Here is an 18475-nt window from a genome sequence, read left to right on the forward strand (position 1 = left end):
CAAAATAGTGAGATGATGATTAAGATAAAACTGAGTATTAAGTGGAATACCCTTGAGCACATATGTTGTGACATGAATGACAGGTATACAGTCAGCACTCATATCTATGGGTTCTGAATCTGGCTTCAAACAACTTTGGATCAAAAATATCTGAAAAGTAATGTTTGTCTATACTGAACATATGCAGACTTTTTCCTGTCATTCCCTAAACCATAAAGTCTAACAACTATTTACATAGCATTTTCACAGAATTAGGTACTATAAGTCATCTAGAGATGATATAAAGTATATAGGAAGAGATAAATAGGTTATATGCAAATACTGTGCTATTTTAAATATATAAGGGACTTGAGCATCTGAGGATTTTTGTATACACAGGGAGATCCTGGAACCAAACCTCCACAGATACTGAGGGACAACTATACACTTTAAAGAGAAAATAGGGTCCAGATGGATTAACAGTATATAAGGCCAAATTATCAGGCAGAAAATTCAGAGGATTTCTACTGGAGATCACATGGGAGGTCTTGGTAGAAATTAGTTTCACTTCAGAGATTTGGACAGGGGCTACCAAAGGGAAGTCCTTTTTGAGTGACTATGTACTCCATAGACTTGTATTTGAAATTTTACCTGAAATTAGTAGCATTACAAATTATACCTCTATTCCATTAATATTAAAGACTTGCTATCATATATAATCAAAACTTTAATAAAAGTATAATGTTTACATAATATACATATAGTTATTTATATACTACTCACAGTTGTATAGTGCTTACCAAATAATTCCTCCCCAGAAGAATGAGAAAAATACATAAAAGGCTAAAGAACCCCAAATCACAAAGTGATTTATCCATGTCCAGAATCGAGTATCCAAGGCGAGCTGAAAAGATGGAGCACAAGGGATTTTTATGATGAGTACAAATTATACCAGGCAATAAACAATGATATCTGATAACCTGCACACAATATGACAGCTATGACAAAATCTAGCTTTGGCTAGAGATTCAAGAGAAAGTTAAACTAAAAGAATAGAATGCAAGCCTTTCAAAGAACTAAGGTGAGACAGTTGAACACTATACTAACACCTCTCAATTCTACACTGTGAGCACAGAGGTGTGGGTCAAGTCATATAGCTAGTAGGTGTGGGGCTGCAGATGCCTCAGAATTGTGCAATGGGTGAGAAATAAAGTAATGGTAGTATCCAGGAAGCTGGAGCCCCAAGTCTTCAGGTAGCAGTGGTAAGGGAAATTAATGAGAAAAGGAGGCCTAGTTGGTAGAGACAGGTATGCTATAAAGCAACAGGAGTGGGAAGGGGCTGCTAGGAAGGGGAGACATATTATATAAGGAGTCGTGAAAGCTCAAACAACAGAGTTGTCATTAAATGTAAAGACAACTAGCTGTATGCATTTTACATCATGTAGCAATGGATCATGGGCCTGATTATATTGCATGCCTTTCCAATTGTAAAACCTGTACCTATTCCATTAAATTAACAGAATGTTCAGTTGCTTTGGATTTTAAGTTCTTCATGTTTTTGTGAGGAATGATTGTTTTCAGATTGTAGTATCTAAGGTTTTCAAATATGATCTAAAAACAAAGTATGTTCTGGTCTGCTTGCTTAAAACTTCTGGTTCATATATCCAGAGCATTTATTTCTTGTAGAGGAGGTGGTGTTTCCACTTTGTTACTTGCTGTGACACCATGGCCCTCATCCCTGTTACTGTTTCTCCTTTGTACTCAGGATGTTGATAACATTGTTAAGGCAGTCTCATCTTGAATTCCTACCGTTTCACACTGCTAGAGAGAATGTCACAATAGTATTCATCCAAAGGAAGAGGAAAGGGATATCTTTTGAGTTACACATGAAAGATGCTGCAGTAAGGTTGACTTTAACTATGAAGGGTGCTGGGAAGCCCTGAGGCCATATTCAAGGTGGGGGGGGGTAGATTTAAAATCATGATCCTGAGAAGCATAACAACAAATAACAACCAATATTTGTTAAAATGAGCACACTCAATGTGCCAGATGTCATTCTAAATGCTTTAAATGCATTTATTAGCTGACTCCTAAGAAAGGAAGGTGCTACTTTTGACTCCATTTTACAGAAGAGGACACTGAAGCACAGTAGTGAAGTTACTTGTCCAAGGACACAAAGCTATTAAGCAGCCAAACTGAGATAAATTTTAACATTTCCTTTTAAAGTCAACAATCTGAAAGAAGTGATAAGCAATGTAAACATGTTAGCTATATTGGGTATGAAAAATGAACCAGGATAAAAATTTAGACAAAATGACTAGAGAGGTCCTATGACAATTATACTTCTCGATATTGGTTCTGACCACTGGACATGTTCACTTTAAGGTATTTGTTCTTGGACCCTATATAAGGTGTTTATTATTAGAATGATCAAAATAACTTAATTAAGTGTTCAACTATAAGAGAGTTCCTACCCACAAGCTTCATGGTTGCATGTAAATACCAATGATTTTGCCAAAATTAACCTTCTGATATGTAATCTTATCTGCTATCCGCTATATGTACTTATGCACTTTTATCACTAACATGGATAAATTTCAATGGTGAATACGTTTTGTAAAATGTCTTTACTACCAAACCCTTTTTATACATACCATGCTTATGGACACCTATTTAAGTGTTTTAAATATTCAAATTCTTCTTAGGCCAGGGGCTCTTAAACAAAAGTCTCAAATACTTAACATAAAAATATACACACATACACTCAGAAAATCACAGCCTGTTTATATGCCACTAATCATAATGTCTTAAAAACAGCAATTAAGAAACAGATTTTCAACATAAAATAAAATATAGAGGATAGATAATACACTAGAAAAATGGATGACAAATATATAGAAATGCCCAAATCCTCAGCATCATGTATTTTTTAGTAAGCATTCAAAAGGCTGAATAACAAGCAGCAACAAAAATAAAGATCAGGAAACAAAAATAATATTAGAATTAGACCAGACCTTATTACAAAATGGTCTCAATGTACTTGAATAAATAAAAATCTAACCTTCAGAGTTACAGTGAATACTAAGACTGTAAAGACAATAGTCCCAAAAGTCCAGTTTCCGTATACCTGAAAAACATTAAATAATTATATTTACCATAAATATACAAGCCTGTTTTAAAAAATTAAAAAAGTCAACTTTAATCCTGCATGTATCTGACACAGATTTTTATATGAATTTTGTTTAAGAAAACAACTCATCAATAAGATCAAGTCACAATGCTGGATTTTCTTGTGCCCTAAATTTTCATGAACAGGTGATAACACACCTGTGGCTGTTTATTTCCATTATTCCATGCAGCATGAAACATGGAACTCACTGGTTTGATAAAGACGAGAGAGAGAGAGAGAGAGAGAGAGAGGGAGAGAGGGAGGGAGGGGAAGGGGGGGGAGGGAGGGGAAGGGGGGGGAGGGAGGGAGGGGGGGGGAGAGGGAGGGAGGGAGAACAAACCTATTCCATTAACAGTAATATCCATCAAAACAAGTCATTTAGATGACTTATATCTCTAAAGAGTTTGATATCAGCCTTTCTTATCTCTAAAGAGTTTGATATTGGCCTTTCTTATAATATCACTAAAGTTCTCACATTAGCAATAATTTGCAGACAAATGGACTCATATTTTTTTTTAAATTAGTAATTTTTTGGCTATAAATACTACAGCTGTCAGCATATGCACATTAAAGAAAAGCAAATACCACGTATAAATCCAAACGATGGCAATGAATGGCACATATGCTTACCAAATGCTGTCAAGATCTGAATGCATAACATTAAAACAGAAAATGAGATGTAAAAGGTTTTTAAAAAAATAAAAACAAAACCTTAAAGTTAATCGAAGCAAAAAATGGATTCAATCAAATCATACATGGATGTTAATGCTTAGTTGCTGATAGCAGTTCTTACCATTATTGTAATCTTAACAAACACTTAGAAGGATGGTAACATATACAGTAAAACCGTATTACATTGGACTTTGTGAACTCAAAATGGATAATGAATCAGAAAGAGGCTGAGTTGATGCTTCTTGTGTCACTGCTCAGAAAATTTTCTGGGCAAATGAATCATGTCAACAGGCCTGGAGAGTGGAAAGTATGTGCCTAATTTAGAGCAAATTCTTTTTTTGGTGGGGGTGAGGGGAGAATACTGGGGATGAACTCAGGGGTGCTTACTACTGAGCTACATACCTAGCCCTTTGTATTATTATTTGTTCTAAAAACGAGACAGGGTCTCACTAAGTTGCTGAGGCTGGTTTCGATCCTCCTGCCTTAGCCTCCCAAGCCACTGGGATTATAGGCATGTACCACTGTGTCCAGTGGGAGTAAATTCTTCTTAAGCAGTAGTCATCTATATGTAAATTATGTGCCAAAGAAAAGTGAAAGTCACAGAATCAGTCGTAAAGCTGAAGGGACCTGAGAAATCACAAAACTGATTTGCTCTTATTGACGGGCAAAGTTTACTTGGAAAGCTGATGTAACTTTACTAAGATTTAGCAGGACACTTTCCTTGGCAAGGGCTACATGTATCTACTCTAAAGCAGATCTGCATTTCCCCAACAATTACTTTAGAATTAATAATTTTCATGGATTCATACTAAATTGATTTCTGCTAGTCTAAACTAGAGAGGATTTGCCTAATTTCAAAGTATGATACAAATTCACTGAGTCCATCACTTTTGTAATAGATGTTAATTGTGTAGGTTCCAGACACAGTTATTATACTCTGTAAATTATTTTTGAACCTTACCTTTTGCTTTGCATTATGATTATAAAGAATGACCAAAAGGGGCTGTGGGTTGTGGTTCAGTGGTAGAGCTCTCGCCTAGCATATGCAAGGAGCTGGGTTTTATCCTCAGCACCACATAAAAATAAATAAATAAAATAGAGGTATTGTGTCCAACTACAACAACAACAACAACAAAATGACCATAAAAGAGGAATACCAGAAATGGGAAAGAAGAACATAGTGAAAGCAGCATGCAAGGCAGTATGCTCAGTTTCCCACTCTGTAGCTGCCATGAAAAAGGCATCCTCTGTCCCCCACAAGTAATTCTCTCCTAGAGTACAGCCAGGGCAAAATCATTCTAATGCAGCTGCTGACTGATATAGTCATTTGTGAGGAAGGCACTGGAAGGACCAGTGTAGCCTTTCTGGGAGAACACTAGGCTCCCAATTAGAAGGAAAGAAAAGAATTCTCTCTCTTCACTGCTTGGTGCAACACTCCATAGATATTGCAGCTATTCCTTCAAATCCAAACTGGGAAGGCCACAAGTGGGGCTTTGTTTTAAAACCTTTCTCATATCAAAGTGCAGGGGTCCAAAGTCTGAAGTTCTAAGAACTCTGTTTACCTAACAAAAATCATAGCCAAGTTAAGCTTCTAGAGGGTTTGTACATAAGCTCTCTAGTTAGTACAAAAAGTGATTTCTTATTGTAACACTTCCATTACTTTAAAGACATTGTGAAAATAAATATTGTATTTTGAGAAAAATAGTGTTCAAAATGATTATAGCAAGAGTATAAAGACAGAACCAATGCCTAAGGAAAAAAAGAAAAGCCATGCTTATAATACTTAAAGATGTAATGACATTTCTTTTTTACCTTTCCATTATCTTCTAGGGATGCAGTCTGAAAAAGAAAGTAAGTCCCAAAGAAGAACACTGTCCCTTCAAAGGCAGCCAGAAATGTCCAATACAAGAAGGGGACCAACTGTAGCATAGCATTACCAGAAATTTTCCTATTGAGAAATGGGGAAAAAAAACAGGTTAATCAATCTCTGTAGGTTTTTTGTTTAAAGATGAAGTGAAACACCAAAGGTGGGCACAGGATTTGATCCTTTTATAATGAAGAGAGCTACCCCAATGGATTAAAAGAATTTGGTAAACACCCAGACTAAGCTGAAGGTTGATCTTTATGTAATCACTGCCTGACAACTAAACACTACAGTAAACTGTCAAAGTGCTTCTAAATTTCTGGCTGCCAACAACAATAACATCATCAATAATAATTACCTCACATTTAATGATTTATTATATGCTAAAACTGGGTTAAATGTTTACATACATATTAACTATTTTTATCCACAAAAAAAAAGGGGGGCTGGGGTTGTGGCTCAGTGGTAGAGCACTTGCGTAGCATGTGTAAGGCACTGGGTTTGATTCTCAGCACCCAATATAAGTAAATAAAATAAAGGTCCATCAACAACTAATAAAAAAAAAGCTATGTGAGATAGGTATTATTGTTATTACTTCCATTTGTAAACAATAAGGAGCCTCAGAAAGGTGTAACATAATGGTTCCTAAACTTTGATGTAACTTATAATCACCTAGGGATCTTTAAAAGATACTGAAAGTAAAATACTGCATATTCTCATTCATTTGTGAAAGGCAAATGAATGAGAACTATAGTAGAGATCATGAGAGGATAGAAAAGGTTGGGGGAAGGAGGAGAGTGAGAGGGTAGATAACGGGTTCAAAAACACAGAGGGGGAGAAGTAATTCTTATGTCCACAACACAGTATGGTAACTAAGTCCCAATTAATTAGCTATTTCACAATAAGTAGAGGAGAAAAGTCTGAAGGGTCCCAGAACAGAGAAATGATAACATTTGAGGAGAGGGAAATGCTAATTACCTGATTTGATCATTATACATTTTATATATATGGATTATAATAACCCCATAAATAATTACAAATACATGTCCATTTGAAAATAAACACTGATGCCTGGCTCCCATTCTCATTATGAGTATTTATTTATTTATTTATTTATTTATTTTTGCAGTACTGGGCATCTTAGTGAAATCCTGTCTCTAGGATTTCACTGCTGAGCTACATCCCCAGCCCTTTTTATCTTTTATTTTGAGAAAGGGTCTTGCTAAATTGCCAGGATGGCCTTGAACTTGTGATCCTCTGCCTCAGCCCCTGGAGTCACTGGGATTATAGGCATGTACCATCATACTTGGCTTTATTCTTATTTTGAGACAGGGTCTTACTAAATTGCCCAGACTGGCCTTGAATTTGTAATCTTGGTGCTCTCAACCTACCAAATGGCTGGGATTATCAAGCATGCACCACTGCGCCCAACTTTCATTCTGATTTAATTGGCATGATCCTGACCACCAGGATATTTTTAAAGCTCTCAAAGTAATTCTATTTTATTTTATTTTTGGTAACTCTGGGGATCAAACCCAGGACCTTGTATATGCGAGGCAAATGTTCTACCACTGAACTACATCCCTAGCCCTCCCAAATTAATTCTAATGTGCAGTAGAATCTGGGAATCATTAGTAGGAGCAAGCCAAAGTTCACTCAGTAAGAAACAGAGCTATATATACTGTCATGATCTTAACTGTTACTAAGCTTTTTAACTACAGTTGTTAAAATGTTTCTTTTAATCAATTTTCTTCCTTGAAATTTAATCCTTAAATCTTAGTTTTCCATCAAGTAAAATAACATGTTTGAAGCTGTATAATGATGTTTTATAAATGGCAGGTAAACAGATCAAAGTTTAAATCTGTCAAGAAAATAGCACATTCTAGTCGGGCATGGTGGTGCATGACTGTAATCCCAGAAGCTTGGAATGCTAAGGAAAGAGGATCATGAGTTCAAAGTTAGCCTCAGCAACCAAGTAAGGCCCAAGCAACTTAGTGAGATCCTGTCTCTAAATGAAATTTTAAAAAAGTCTGGGGATGTGGTTAAGCGCCCTTGGGTTCAATCTCTAGTACCAAACATACAGAAAAAAAAAAAAAAAAAAAAAAAAAAAACAAACAAAAAAAAAACAAGCAAGCAAACAAACAAAACACATTCTAGCTGGGTGCACATGTGCACACCTGATAATCCTAGCAACTCAGGAGGCTGAGGCAGGAGAATCTCAAGTTCAAGGCCAGCCTCAGCAACTTAGCAAGAGCCTGTTTCAAGAATAATAAAAAAGTGGAAGGGGCTATTTTCAGTACAAGTCAGAATGTGAAATAATGCAACTTTTACCCATTACATTTTCCAGGTGCATACAGTAATCTGCAATTCTGCAGGTGCTATTGCCCTAGAAAAATGTCAGGAGAAAGAAGTGGCCACTTCACAAAAACAAGCTCTCCCCACAGCCAGTAGTCATGTTTCCAAGGCAACCAGGAACCATGGGGAAGGGACCTTCCCTAAAGATCCTTGCAGGGAGTTCCCAGCAACTAACTGCCAACCAATGTGGCTTTTCATAGTCACTAACTTGACTGAGGCAAAGAGGGCAAAAGCAGGAAATGGTTTCTGTCTTTACAGACCATCTGTGGGAGTTACATTACAAACACTGGGAAAAACCGCAGGGATATCATAATATGTTGGAAAGCTGCAGAAGAAACAAATTACACCTGTTCTTTTCACAGAAAATTTATGGTTTACTTTTCACAATTTCTCTTAATATGAAAATATCCAATTATGTATTATTTCACATCAAAGTGTTTGGAAATGCCTGAGTCACTAAATCTACAAAGGTGATATGTATACTATGCTATGTAGTACTACCATAAAAATTAAGTGGTTCACTAAAAAGAGCATCACATGCACATAGACCAGTACTTCATGTTCACAAAGGAATAATCAGAGTAACTGAACAATCTACAATCCAGTGATAGGTTGAGAGCACTGTTTGATCAAAGCAGGCACTTACTACTTACAAGTACAAAGTTAGGAAGGAAAATTGCACTTTGGTCTGGGCAATAGGCATACCATAATCTTCATTTTTGCCTAATTCATAACTTATAGCTGCAATACAATAATTAAAATTTCACGGAAATCCTTATAATATTTGCACCCAACAGCTTTTTTCAGGCTCTCAAGATTTTTTTAAAATATATTTTTAGTTGTAGATGGACACAATAACTTTATTTATTTATTTTTATGTGGTGCTGAAGATCAAACCCAGTATCTGTCATGTGTGAGGCAAGTGCTCTACCACTGAGCCACAACCCCAGCCCTCAACATTTTTAATTTATAAAAACACTCTGCATAGTCCAGAAAGTATGTGGAGGAAGGCATTAGAATAATGAGATTAACAGCTATACCAACTGAAAAATGATTATGTGTTACTGCTTTTAAAGATCTTTTATATGTAGTAACTCATTTTATCCTCACAAACCCATTGTTACTAGTGCTGCCCATGTTTTACTAAAGATAAAATTAAGACACATTCTGGGTAAGTAACCCGTACAAGGTCACACAGTAAGTGACAGAGGCAGGATTTGAGCCCAGGTTATTAGCCTGAGTTCTGAGTGGCACTGAATGGGAGGGATTCTCTTCACTGCATCCAAATCCTACTTCAATCAGAAATGGGTACACTACTGGATTTCACTCTAGTGATTGAAAACAACTGTAGTTCAAACAATGTTTGAAAACCTCTGGCCTGTTGGAAAGAACAAAGGGCTGGTCATCAGGACTGAATTTTGATCTTCATTTTTACCTCTGGTTATACCTGTGTCCTTAGGAAAGTCATTTCTGGGCCAACGTTCCTCATTTTCAGAGGGTGTGATAGTTGAACTCTATATGTCAAGATTCCTTTTTTCCTTTTGTGGTACTGGAGATCTACCTCATGCAGGCTAGGTATGTGCTCCACCATGAGATAAGTCCCTAGACCTTCAGCAAGGTTTCTAGGATTCCCCTCTAGATCTAATCATCCATTTACAACAAATATAGGAATCAGCAGAACAATTAAACAATGCTGTTAAGATGCAATCAGCAAACTCTAGATTGGCAGAACTTTACAACATAAATGAGCTGATTTTGTCAACAAATTATGAGGTTAACCTACAGATTCAGAGAGATTCAAGAAGCATATTAACCAATTGCAATGTGTGGAACTTATTTGGACCTGATTCAAATAAGAATATTGTTAAAAAATGAGCCAACTGAATAAATTTGAATGACTAGATATTTGATATTAAGGGCTTAAATTTAAGTGATAAGGTATTGTTATTTTAAGTCCTTATCTTTATGAGATACATACTAAAATGATCTTTATATAATATTTGCTTCAAAATAAACCTGGGATAGAATAGATAAGGTTATTAGTGGAATAGGCTTATTGATAAATTGACAGCTATTGAAAGTGAATGGTAAGGTCAGGGAAGTTCATTAAAAAATATTATTCTCCATAGGGTAAATGTTTTAGGACTTTGGAAAGGATGAGGAATTTTTTTTTTTTGGTACAAGACCTAAAAAGCATAGGAAACAAAAGCAAAAATAAACAAATGAGATTGAAACAAAATAAAAATACTTCTGCACAGCAAAGGAAATAACACAGTGCAGAGACATCCCATGAAATGGGAGAAAATATTTACAAATTATACATGTGACAAGGGATTTATATTCAGAAAATATAAGAAACTCCAAAAACTCAATGGCAAAAATAGAACAAAACAACCCAAGTAACCTGATTTAAAAATGGCAACAGATCTAAACAGAGATTTCTCAAAAGAAGACATACAAGTCAACAGGTATATGAAAAATGCTCAACATCACCAGCCATCAGGGAAATGCAAACTAAAACTATAATGAGATACCACCTCACTCCAGCGAGAATGGCTGCCATCAAAAAAACAAACAAACAAACAAAAAAAAACCACACAAAATAACAAGTGCTAGTGAGGATGTGGAGAAAAGTGAATCCTTGCACATGTTTGGTGGGAAAGCATATTAGTAGAGCTATTATGAAAAACAAAATGAAGTTTCTTAAAAAAAAATAAAAATAGAACCACTATATGATCCAGTAATCCCACTCCTGGGTATATATCCAAAGGAAATAAAATTGGTACGTTGAAGAGATATCTGTACTACCATGTTTACTGCACCACTATTCACAATTGCCAAGATTTGGAATCAATGTAAATGTCCATCAAGGGATGAATGGATAAAGAGAATGTGGTACATATACATGATTTAATACTCATCCATAAAAAGAATAAAATCCTGTCATTTGTGACAACATAGATGAAAGTGGATGTGATTATAAGCCAGGCACAGAAAGGCAAGCACAATATGATCTCACTAATATGTGGAAAAAAGTTGATCTCATAGAAGTTGAGAGTTAAATGATGCTTACCAGAGGCTAGAGAGAAGAGGGGGAAGGGAAGGATATAGAAAGGTGGTTAATCAATGCCTAAGTTATAATGTAATAACAGTAAGAATCTCTGGTGTGCTATTACTTAGTAGGGTGACTATAGATAACACCTATGCATTGTATATGTCAAAAAACACTAGAAGAAAGAATATTGCATGTTTTTACCATGAAAAAAATGAGAGATAATTGAGGAGAGAGATATCTTTAGCCTGATTTAAACATTATATAGTATATACATGTGAGAAACAGCACTTAGTATGTATGATTTTTATGTCTGATGTATAAAACAGAGTTCTGCATACTTTTGTATATATTTGAATTGTTCCTTAATACTTTTAAAATTATAAATCATGTAATTCTAACAATTAATAAATTATAAATTTTATGAGTCATAATGTTTAAAGAAATCTCTTAAATTTGCATTTTCATTTCATACAAATAAACCACCTAAGTCTCTCTACTGCACTTGGTATCCATTATTTAGCAATGTTTATAATCTGCTGTAAATTAACATCTTTATCTTAAGCTGTAGGTTTAATTCCTAAAAATCCAATTAAATCACAGGTTAAACAACTGGGGCAAGCGCCAAGCTCCCCATTCATACAGAAAAGCATCCATTTCCAACTGACATAGAAAGAATATAAGGGCTTCATGAGTTAATTATTTCTTTCCACAAAACAGTTTTAAAATGTAGCTAATGAAGAGTGGCAGTTAACATTTCATATGCAGTTTATAAGAGAAAGGATAATATAACCTCAGGTCAATCTACTAAACGTAGGAATTGGTATTCTGAACTACCAAAAATCTTTGTGTGCTTTTTTTTGGGCAGGTAAAAATTAAAATATTGTGTCTTTCTATAAGGCTCTGGGGATGCTATGACAATATAGGCTCAAACTACAGGAATTAGTGATTCCAGATTAAAAGTATGATTCACATGTGCTCAAGCATGGGACCTACACATAGGAAATATGTTGTTTTCCTGTTGAACAATCTAGTTTCATCACTAGAATTCAAAACAGAACCACGTAATCAAACCACATGAATAGTTCTGTCTATCCAACCTGCAAATTGAATGAAACCCACAACTTAGAAAGTCTGAGGGCGTTTTAGCTATATCTTCAACTTACATATACAATCGCGGGTCTGCGGTCAGAATGTCAATGTTGATGTGCTGTTCCAGGAGACTGTAGGCCAGAATAGGCAGGGATGTGAAGCAGATATTGTACATTGTAAGATAAGTAGCATCATACAGTGGCTGAAATGACAAATATTACAGAAAAGAAACATACTATAACAATTATCTATAAGATCATACTTATTACTTTGGAAAAATCACTAGCTAAAAACAAGACAGTTTCCTTTCATGGTTTTTGGGACAGCAAAGGAAACGGTGGAAATAAGGTCCTTAACTGGTAATTGTAAAAAATAAACTAATACTTTGTGATTTGTTGTATTAATATGATATCTTCCCCTCATTAGGATCTGATTCAGAATGTTTATATGTTATAAGCTCTATTTCTACTAGACATTAATAATTTTTCACTTGCTAAAACTACAGGTATTCAGTAGCTATTTCAGCAAAGACTAAATAAGTCCTTAGAGAAACTAAATATAGGTAGTAGCACTAGCCTGTGTCACAGGTTTTTTTTGTTGTTATTGTTAATATTTTATAAGGTTGAATCCTACAGTAAACCATTTCTAACACCCTCTTCCTGAGAAGCCCTATAGTTCCTCTGGTGTGTGTTCTTCCTCCTTGCACTGAATAATAAAACCTAATTTGATCAATTACAAATATGCTCCTGGTGGTCTTTGGCTGTGTGCTTTGACAATCTTCAGCTCCCAAAACAAAACTTGGCATATAGGAAGCATTCAATAAATATTGGATGAGTCAAAGGGTACAAACTGGGAGCTATGGCACATTTGTAAAGAACTGATCTGATATTATAAATCTTCTTTTATTGAAAAAAGTAAGGTACTTTATGAACATTCTTATGAAAGTACTTATTGAGTTCCATATCTACAGTGCTAGATATTGCCATATAACTATTTTCTGTGGCCTAAATAAAAAGCAACCCATATCATATGTATTTTTCACACATATAAATGTAGTTTGATTAATAAAATGCATTTAAACATGACACCAATGAATACAATTATGTATTTTTTAAATATTTATAATATTTTTAATATTTAATATTTATTTTTTAGTTATAGTTGTACACAATACCTTTATTTCACTTATTTATTTTTATGTGATGCTGAGGATTGAACCCAGGGCCTCATGCATGCAAAGTGAATGCTCTACCGCTGAGCCACAACCCCAGCCCAACAATTATGTATTTTAATTACTAAAGATACGATTACTATCAAAATGGAGATTGACTCAAAAAGGTTGGCAACAACTCGAACAGAGCTTTAGTTTATTCATGAGATGACTTCAGAACACTTATTGAATGCCTACTAAGTACCAAATACCAGGACAGAGATGATCCATCCCTACCCACCAAAGAGCTCAAGACAGGGAGGCAGAATGGGGGATGCACAAGTAGCTACCAAACCCAAAGGAGCCCTGGCCTGCAATTGAGAAAAACCAAGAGATAATCTGTGCAACATTCTCAATGAAATTTTTTTAAAAAATGGCTCTATATAGACCATATATATGTAGACCAGGTACTATGTAGACCAGGTACTTCTCAGATTCCATAAACAAAGATTGAAGGTCAGCAAAAATATTCCAGTGGATTAAAAAGTACATAAAAGGTGTTACATTCCTATTAATTATCAAGTATGAGGACTAGTCTGGAGCACCAACACTATATTTGTTTTGGAAACTACCCATTTTCACTAATGAGTAAATGAAAACAACAACAATTCAGATTGACTGGTGTGTAATTTAGTCTTACATTTCATTCAAACAAAAGAAGCATCAATCTACTTTTGTTTTATTATGGTGCTTTAAGGTAACATGACAGACAATTGCAATTCTTAGATGCAGTAATTAGAGGAGACAGAATGTCCCCAAAACAAACAGGTTTAGTTGATAATACTGTTTCTTGTTAAACCTGTTAGAAATGTTTCCTTTTCATGGAAGAAAAAAAAAAAAAAGACAAGTACTATCCTAGTTTTTCTAAAGAAAGAGAGGCTTTTGCTTAAAGAACATGAACCCTGGTCCCATTTCTACATTCTTCATAGCCTGCTCTCCAAGTTTCAGAGAACATTTCATGTGGCTCTGGATTGAAAAAAAGCTGACCACCCATGTGTCCAAAAGATACTTTGTAAGTGTCCAAAGATACTTACAATAAAGGCTGCTATTTTCAGCACTAGCACAAGGCCAAAATCAAAAATAATGATTTCACACTTCATATCACCTTCTCAGACCTTCCTTTTACCTGTACACTTTTCCTCAAAGACATCTGCTCAGTTCCTCCCCTCAGCTGCTCAGATCTCTACCTAAATGCTACCTCCTTATAGACAACTTTCCAGATGATCTTCTATAAAGCAGCAGTCCTTTCCCCTAGTTGCACACTATCCCTTTATTATGCTTTCTATCAGCACTTATCAATATTTCACATCATATATTTGATTGTTACATCTTTCCTCCATTACTACACTGCAATTTCCATGAAGATAAGGGAGTTTTATCTAATCACTGCTATATCCTCAGCACTTAGCCTAGCACAAAGCAGGGATTCAAGAAATATTTGTCAAATAAATGAATCCACAAGCTCAGTGAATGAGGAGGGAGCTAAATATCAACTCCTGTGGAAATCTAAGCTATTAGGTAATCTAAGCAGACCAAAGACAATCCAGGGTCTGAATTTCAGTTGACTTTAATTAATAGTCCTTTCTTTCTTCATACAACTTGTACTTGGTAAGCATGTTTTACAAAGGTAATAAAACAAGACCCCTTTCAAAATAAAAACAAGCAAACAAACAAACAACAAAAAAACCCACGAGATCATACAAATTTTAAGTCTGCTAAAAGTAGTTAAGAAAGGAAATTTGAAAATTTTTTAATACTTGTACCCATCTAAAGAAGTGAGCAGCAATTAGCAGTATTTTGATCAACAGAAATATGAACATTCGAGAAAAGCAAATTAAAGAATTTGTAAAACTATCTTCAACTAATTATATTAGTTTTTAATATAAGAAGGCTTACAACACTTCCTACAACTGAAAGATGCTTAGTTTATAACATGATCTACTTTATTGGTACTACCATGCTAATGACATGGCACCGATGTCACAGACAGCATACCAGGAATGCATTCTCTTAAAAATACTGCCAATGAATAAGAAAAACATTACTTTTACTGTGAGCAACCAAAAAAAAAAAAAAAAAAAGGAAGCTTGCTTTTGAAATTTAGAAACTCAGTCTTTAATACCCATGAAAAAGTGGTAACCAGCATGGAAAAATCATTGAAGTGCACAAATTTTGGAGTTACTAAATCCCTGTATTTGGCTATACTGCCACTGGAAGCAATGTAAAATCCATTTCAGTTGTTAAAACAAAGGTGCCTTTCCACCCCACCACTTATGTGTCCAAGTAATATGTAGCATATATTTTTATGTAATAACTGTTCAGAAAACAAGAGGGAAAAACATTTACAGTTGATTTCAGTAATTTAAGGCTTTATATAAGAATCACAGCTTTCAGACCAGCTTCAAAATCAATGTTCTTCTATTAAATAAAATCAACCTGAGAAACTGCAAAGGTGTAAGGTTTTATATGATGAAAGCCTGTAACATTTCAGAACCACTGGAACACATTTTATACATTGATACAAAGGAAAAAAAATACTTTTTTTTTTTAACTAGAGCAATATAGTTATTCCAATAAATCAAAATGCTCTTTTAAAAATGCTTTTTTCAACTCTGACAGGATGTATCAAATATCTTTTATTAAAAAATACTGCAATGACGCAGCCACATCAGTGTTTATAGCAGCTCAATTCACAATAGCTAAACTGTGGAAGCAACCAAGGTGCCCTTCAACAGATGAATAGATAAAGAAACTGTGGTATATATACACAATGGAATGTTACTCAGCCATAAAAAAGAATGAGATTATGGCATTTGCCAATAAATGTATAGAACTGGAGAATATCATGCTAAGTGAAATAAGACAATCCCCCAAAACCAAAGGTCAGATGATATACAGATGCTAATTCACAATAAGCGGGGTGGATAAGGGAAGAAGAGAAGTACTCTGGATTAGACAAAGGGGAATGAAAGAAAGGGAGGGGGAATGCAAATAGGAAAGATAATAGAATGAATTGCACACTACTATCCTATGTGCATATATTATTACATGACCAAAGTAATTCTACACTATGTACAACCAGAAGAATGAGATACTCCATATATGTATAATGTCAAAATATATTCTACTATCATGTATAACTAATAAGAACAGATAAAAAGAAAAACCCAAATGTCATAGAACAGGTGAAATGAAATATGTTATGTCAATCCAGTAGAGTACTTCTCAGCAACAATTCACACAATAACATGAAAGAGTATAAATACAGGTTGAGCAAAAGAAGTCAGACACTGAAGATTATAAGAATCCATTATGGGGCTGGGGTTGTAACTCAGTGGTAGAGCACTCGCCTAGCACACATGAGGCACTGAGTTCAAACCTCAGCACCACATAAAAATAAACATTCTGTCCATTCATAACTAAAAAAATATTTTTTAAAAAAGAATCCATTCATATGAGATTCTAGAATATAGGTTTATAGTGAAAGAATGTAAATCCAAGGTATTTGGGTGGGAGGACTAGAGAGAGTAATCGGGAAACCTTTTCGTGGTATATACATCAATACATTCTCAACAATCAAGGAAAAATGCACTAAAGTGGGAATATTTTATAGTTGTACCCATAATAAATACCTCCAATAACACTGATTTAAATAGTGAAGAAAGAAAGAAAGAAAGTTAGTTAGCAAAATGTATTTGTTAGTATAAAACCAGGTCAAGGGGATCTACTTTTGAATCCAAAAAGAAATCCTTTTACTATTGGACACACCTATCTAATGCTTCTAATCTAATACCTAAAAGGTAACATACTAACAGCAAATGTAAACTATATTATAATAAACAACACAAGACACAAACCTGTTGTGAGAATCCACAGAAGAACTGGTACAAAAACTGTGGCAAAATGAAACAAAGGTTCTGGAAAAAAATCAAAACAAGGGTTAGTATTAACATTTGACCAACTTTCTATATGAAAGCAGGAAACTGCACCTCAATAACTATAGACCTATAGTTATTCTCAAATCCTTCTAATGTCAAATGAATAAACCTACAAGCTCAGTGAATGAGGAGGGAGCTAAATATCAACTCCTGTGGAAATCTAAGCTATTAGGTAATCTAAGTAGACCAAAGACAATCCACTGATGTGGCTGCGTCATTGCCGTATTTTTTATAAAAGATATTTGGTACATCCTGTCAGAGTTGAAAAAAGCATTTTAAAAGAGCATTTTGATTTATTGGAATAAACCCAACTACTCTACTACTATATTGTTCTAGCAAAAAAAAGTACTTTGATTTTTTTTCCTTTGTATCAATGTATAAAATGTGTTCCAGTGGTTCTGAAATGTTACAGGCTTTCATCATATAAAACCTTACACCTTTGCAGTTTGTCAGTGATGTAAAGAAACTAAAAACTGTTTTTGTGTGGTACTGGGGATTGAACCCAGGGCCTTGTACATGGGAGGTAAATACTCTACCACTGAGCTAAACCCCCAGCCCTAGGAAACCAAAACAAATGATGAAGTCAGATTAAGACAAACGTCTGTCCCCCATCAAACTTACTTTATGAGAATCTCTTCCTAGTCTTCTTCCAAGGAAGAAATGAGCTCATCCAATATGAACACTTAATGATACTATACCCAAATACCAATTTAAGAGTCACCACAGACTTATATAATAATACATGTATATTTTAAAGTTAATACCAATAAATAGTTAAGAAATTGTTGTAGATTATACTGACACTAACAGTTATCAACTAATGCTTTACCCTGCCCCAATTACTCCCTCATCAATTGACATAGGGTTGTTGAGAACCTACTAAATGTAAAGATGGCACTGTTGGTGATATCAAAGAAAGTAAACTTCTTGGGCTTGGGTTGTGGCTCAGTGGCAGAGCGCTTACTTAGCATGTGTGAGGCACTGGGTTCGATTCTCAGCACCATATACAAATAAATAGAATAAAGGTCCATCAACAACTAAAAAAAAATATTTTTAAAAAAGTAAACTTTTCTCTCCTAAGGGACTTATCATTTAACTGGAAGAATTAAAACATACAGATGCACACTGGGAATTTATAAGGCAG

General features: G+C 34.8%; 1 protein-coding gene across 7 annotated transcripts in view; it reads right to left on the minus strand.

The window, feature by feature from the left end:
- ATP11C (ATPase phospholipid transporting 11C (ATP11C blood group)) overlaps nt 1–18475 on the minus strand; it is a 189413-nt gene that overhangs the window by 12976 nt on the left and 157962 nt on the right. For all 7 annotated transcript variants that reach the window (XR_014020068.1, XM_081277597.1, XM_081277595.1 and 4 more), the window contains 5 exons: nt 17251–17310; nt 12258–12385; nt 5633–5768; nt 3041–3106; nt 780–883 (listed from right to left, as the gene is read on the minus strand). Coding sequence is in view for 6 of the 7 variants with exons in the window: in XM_081277597.1 (XP_081133723.1) it covers nt 780–883; nt 3041–3106; nt 5633–5768; nt 12258–12385; nt 17251–17310 (494 nt within the window). In the remaining variant the exon portion in view is untranslated. The remainder of the gene's footprint in view (nt 1–779; nt 884–3040; nt 3107–5632; nt 5769–12257; nt 12386–17250; nt 17311–18475) is intronic.

Source organism: Spermophilus citellus (genome assembly GCF_964194105.1).
Source record: "Spermophilus citellus genome assembly, chromosome: X".
In the NCBI taxonomy this organism is placed as follows: Eukaryota; Metazoa; Chordata; class Mammalia; order Rodentia; family Sciuridae; genus Spermophilus; species Spermophilus citellus.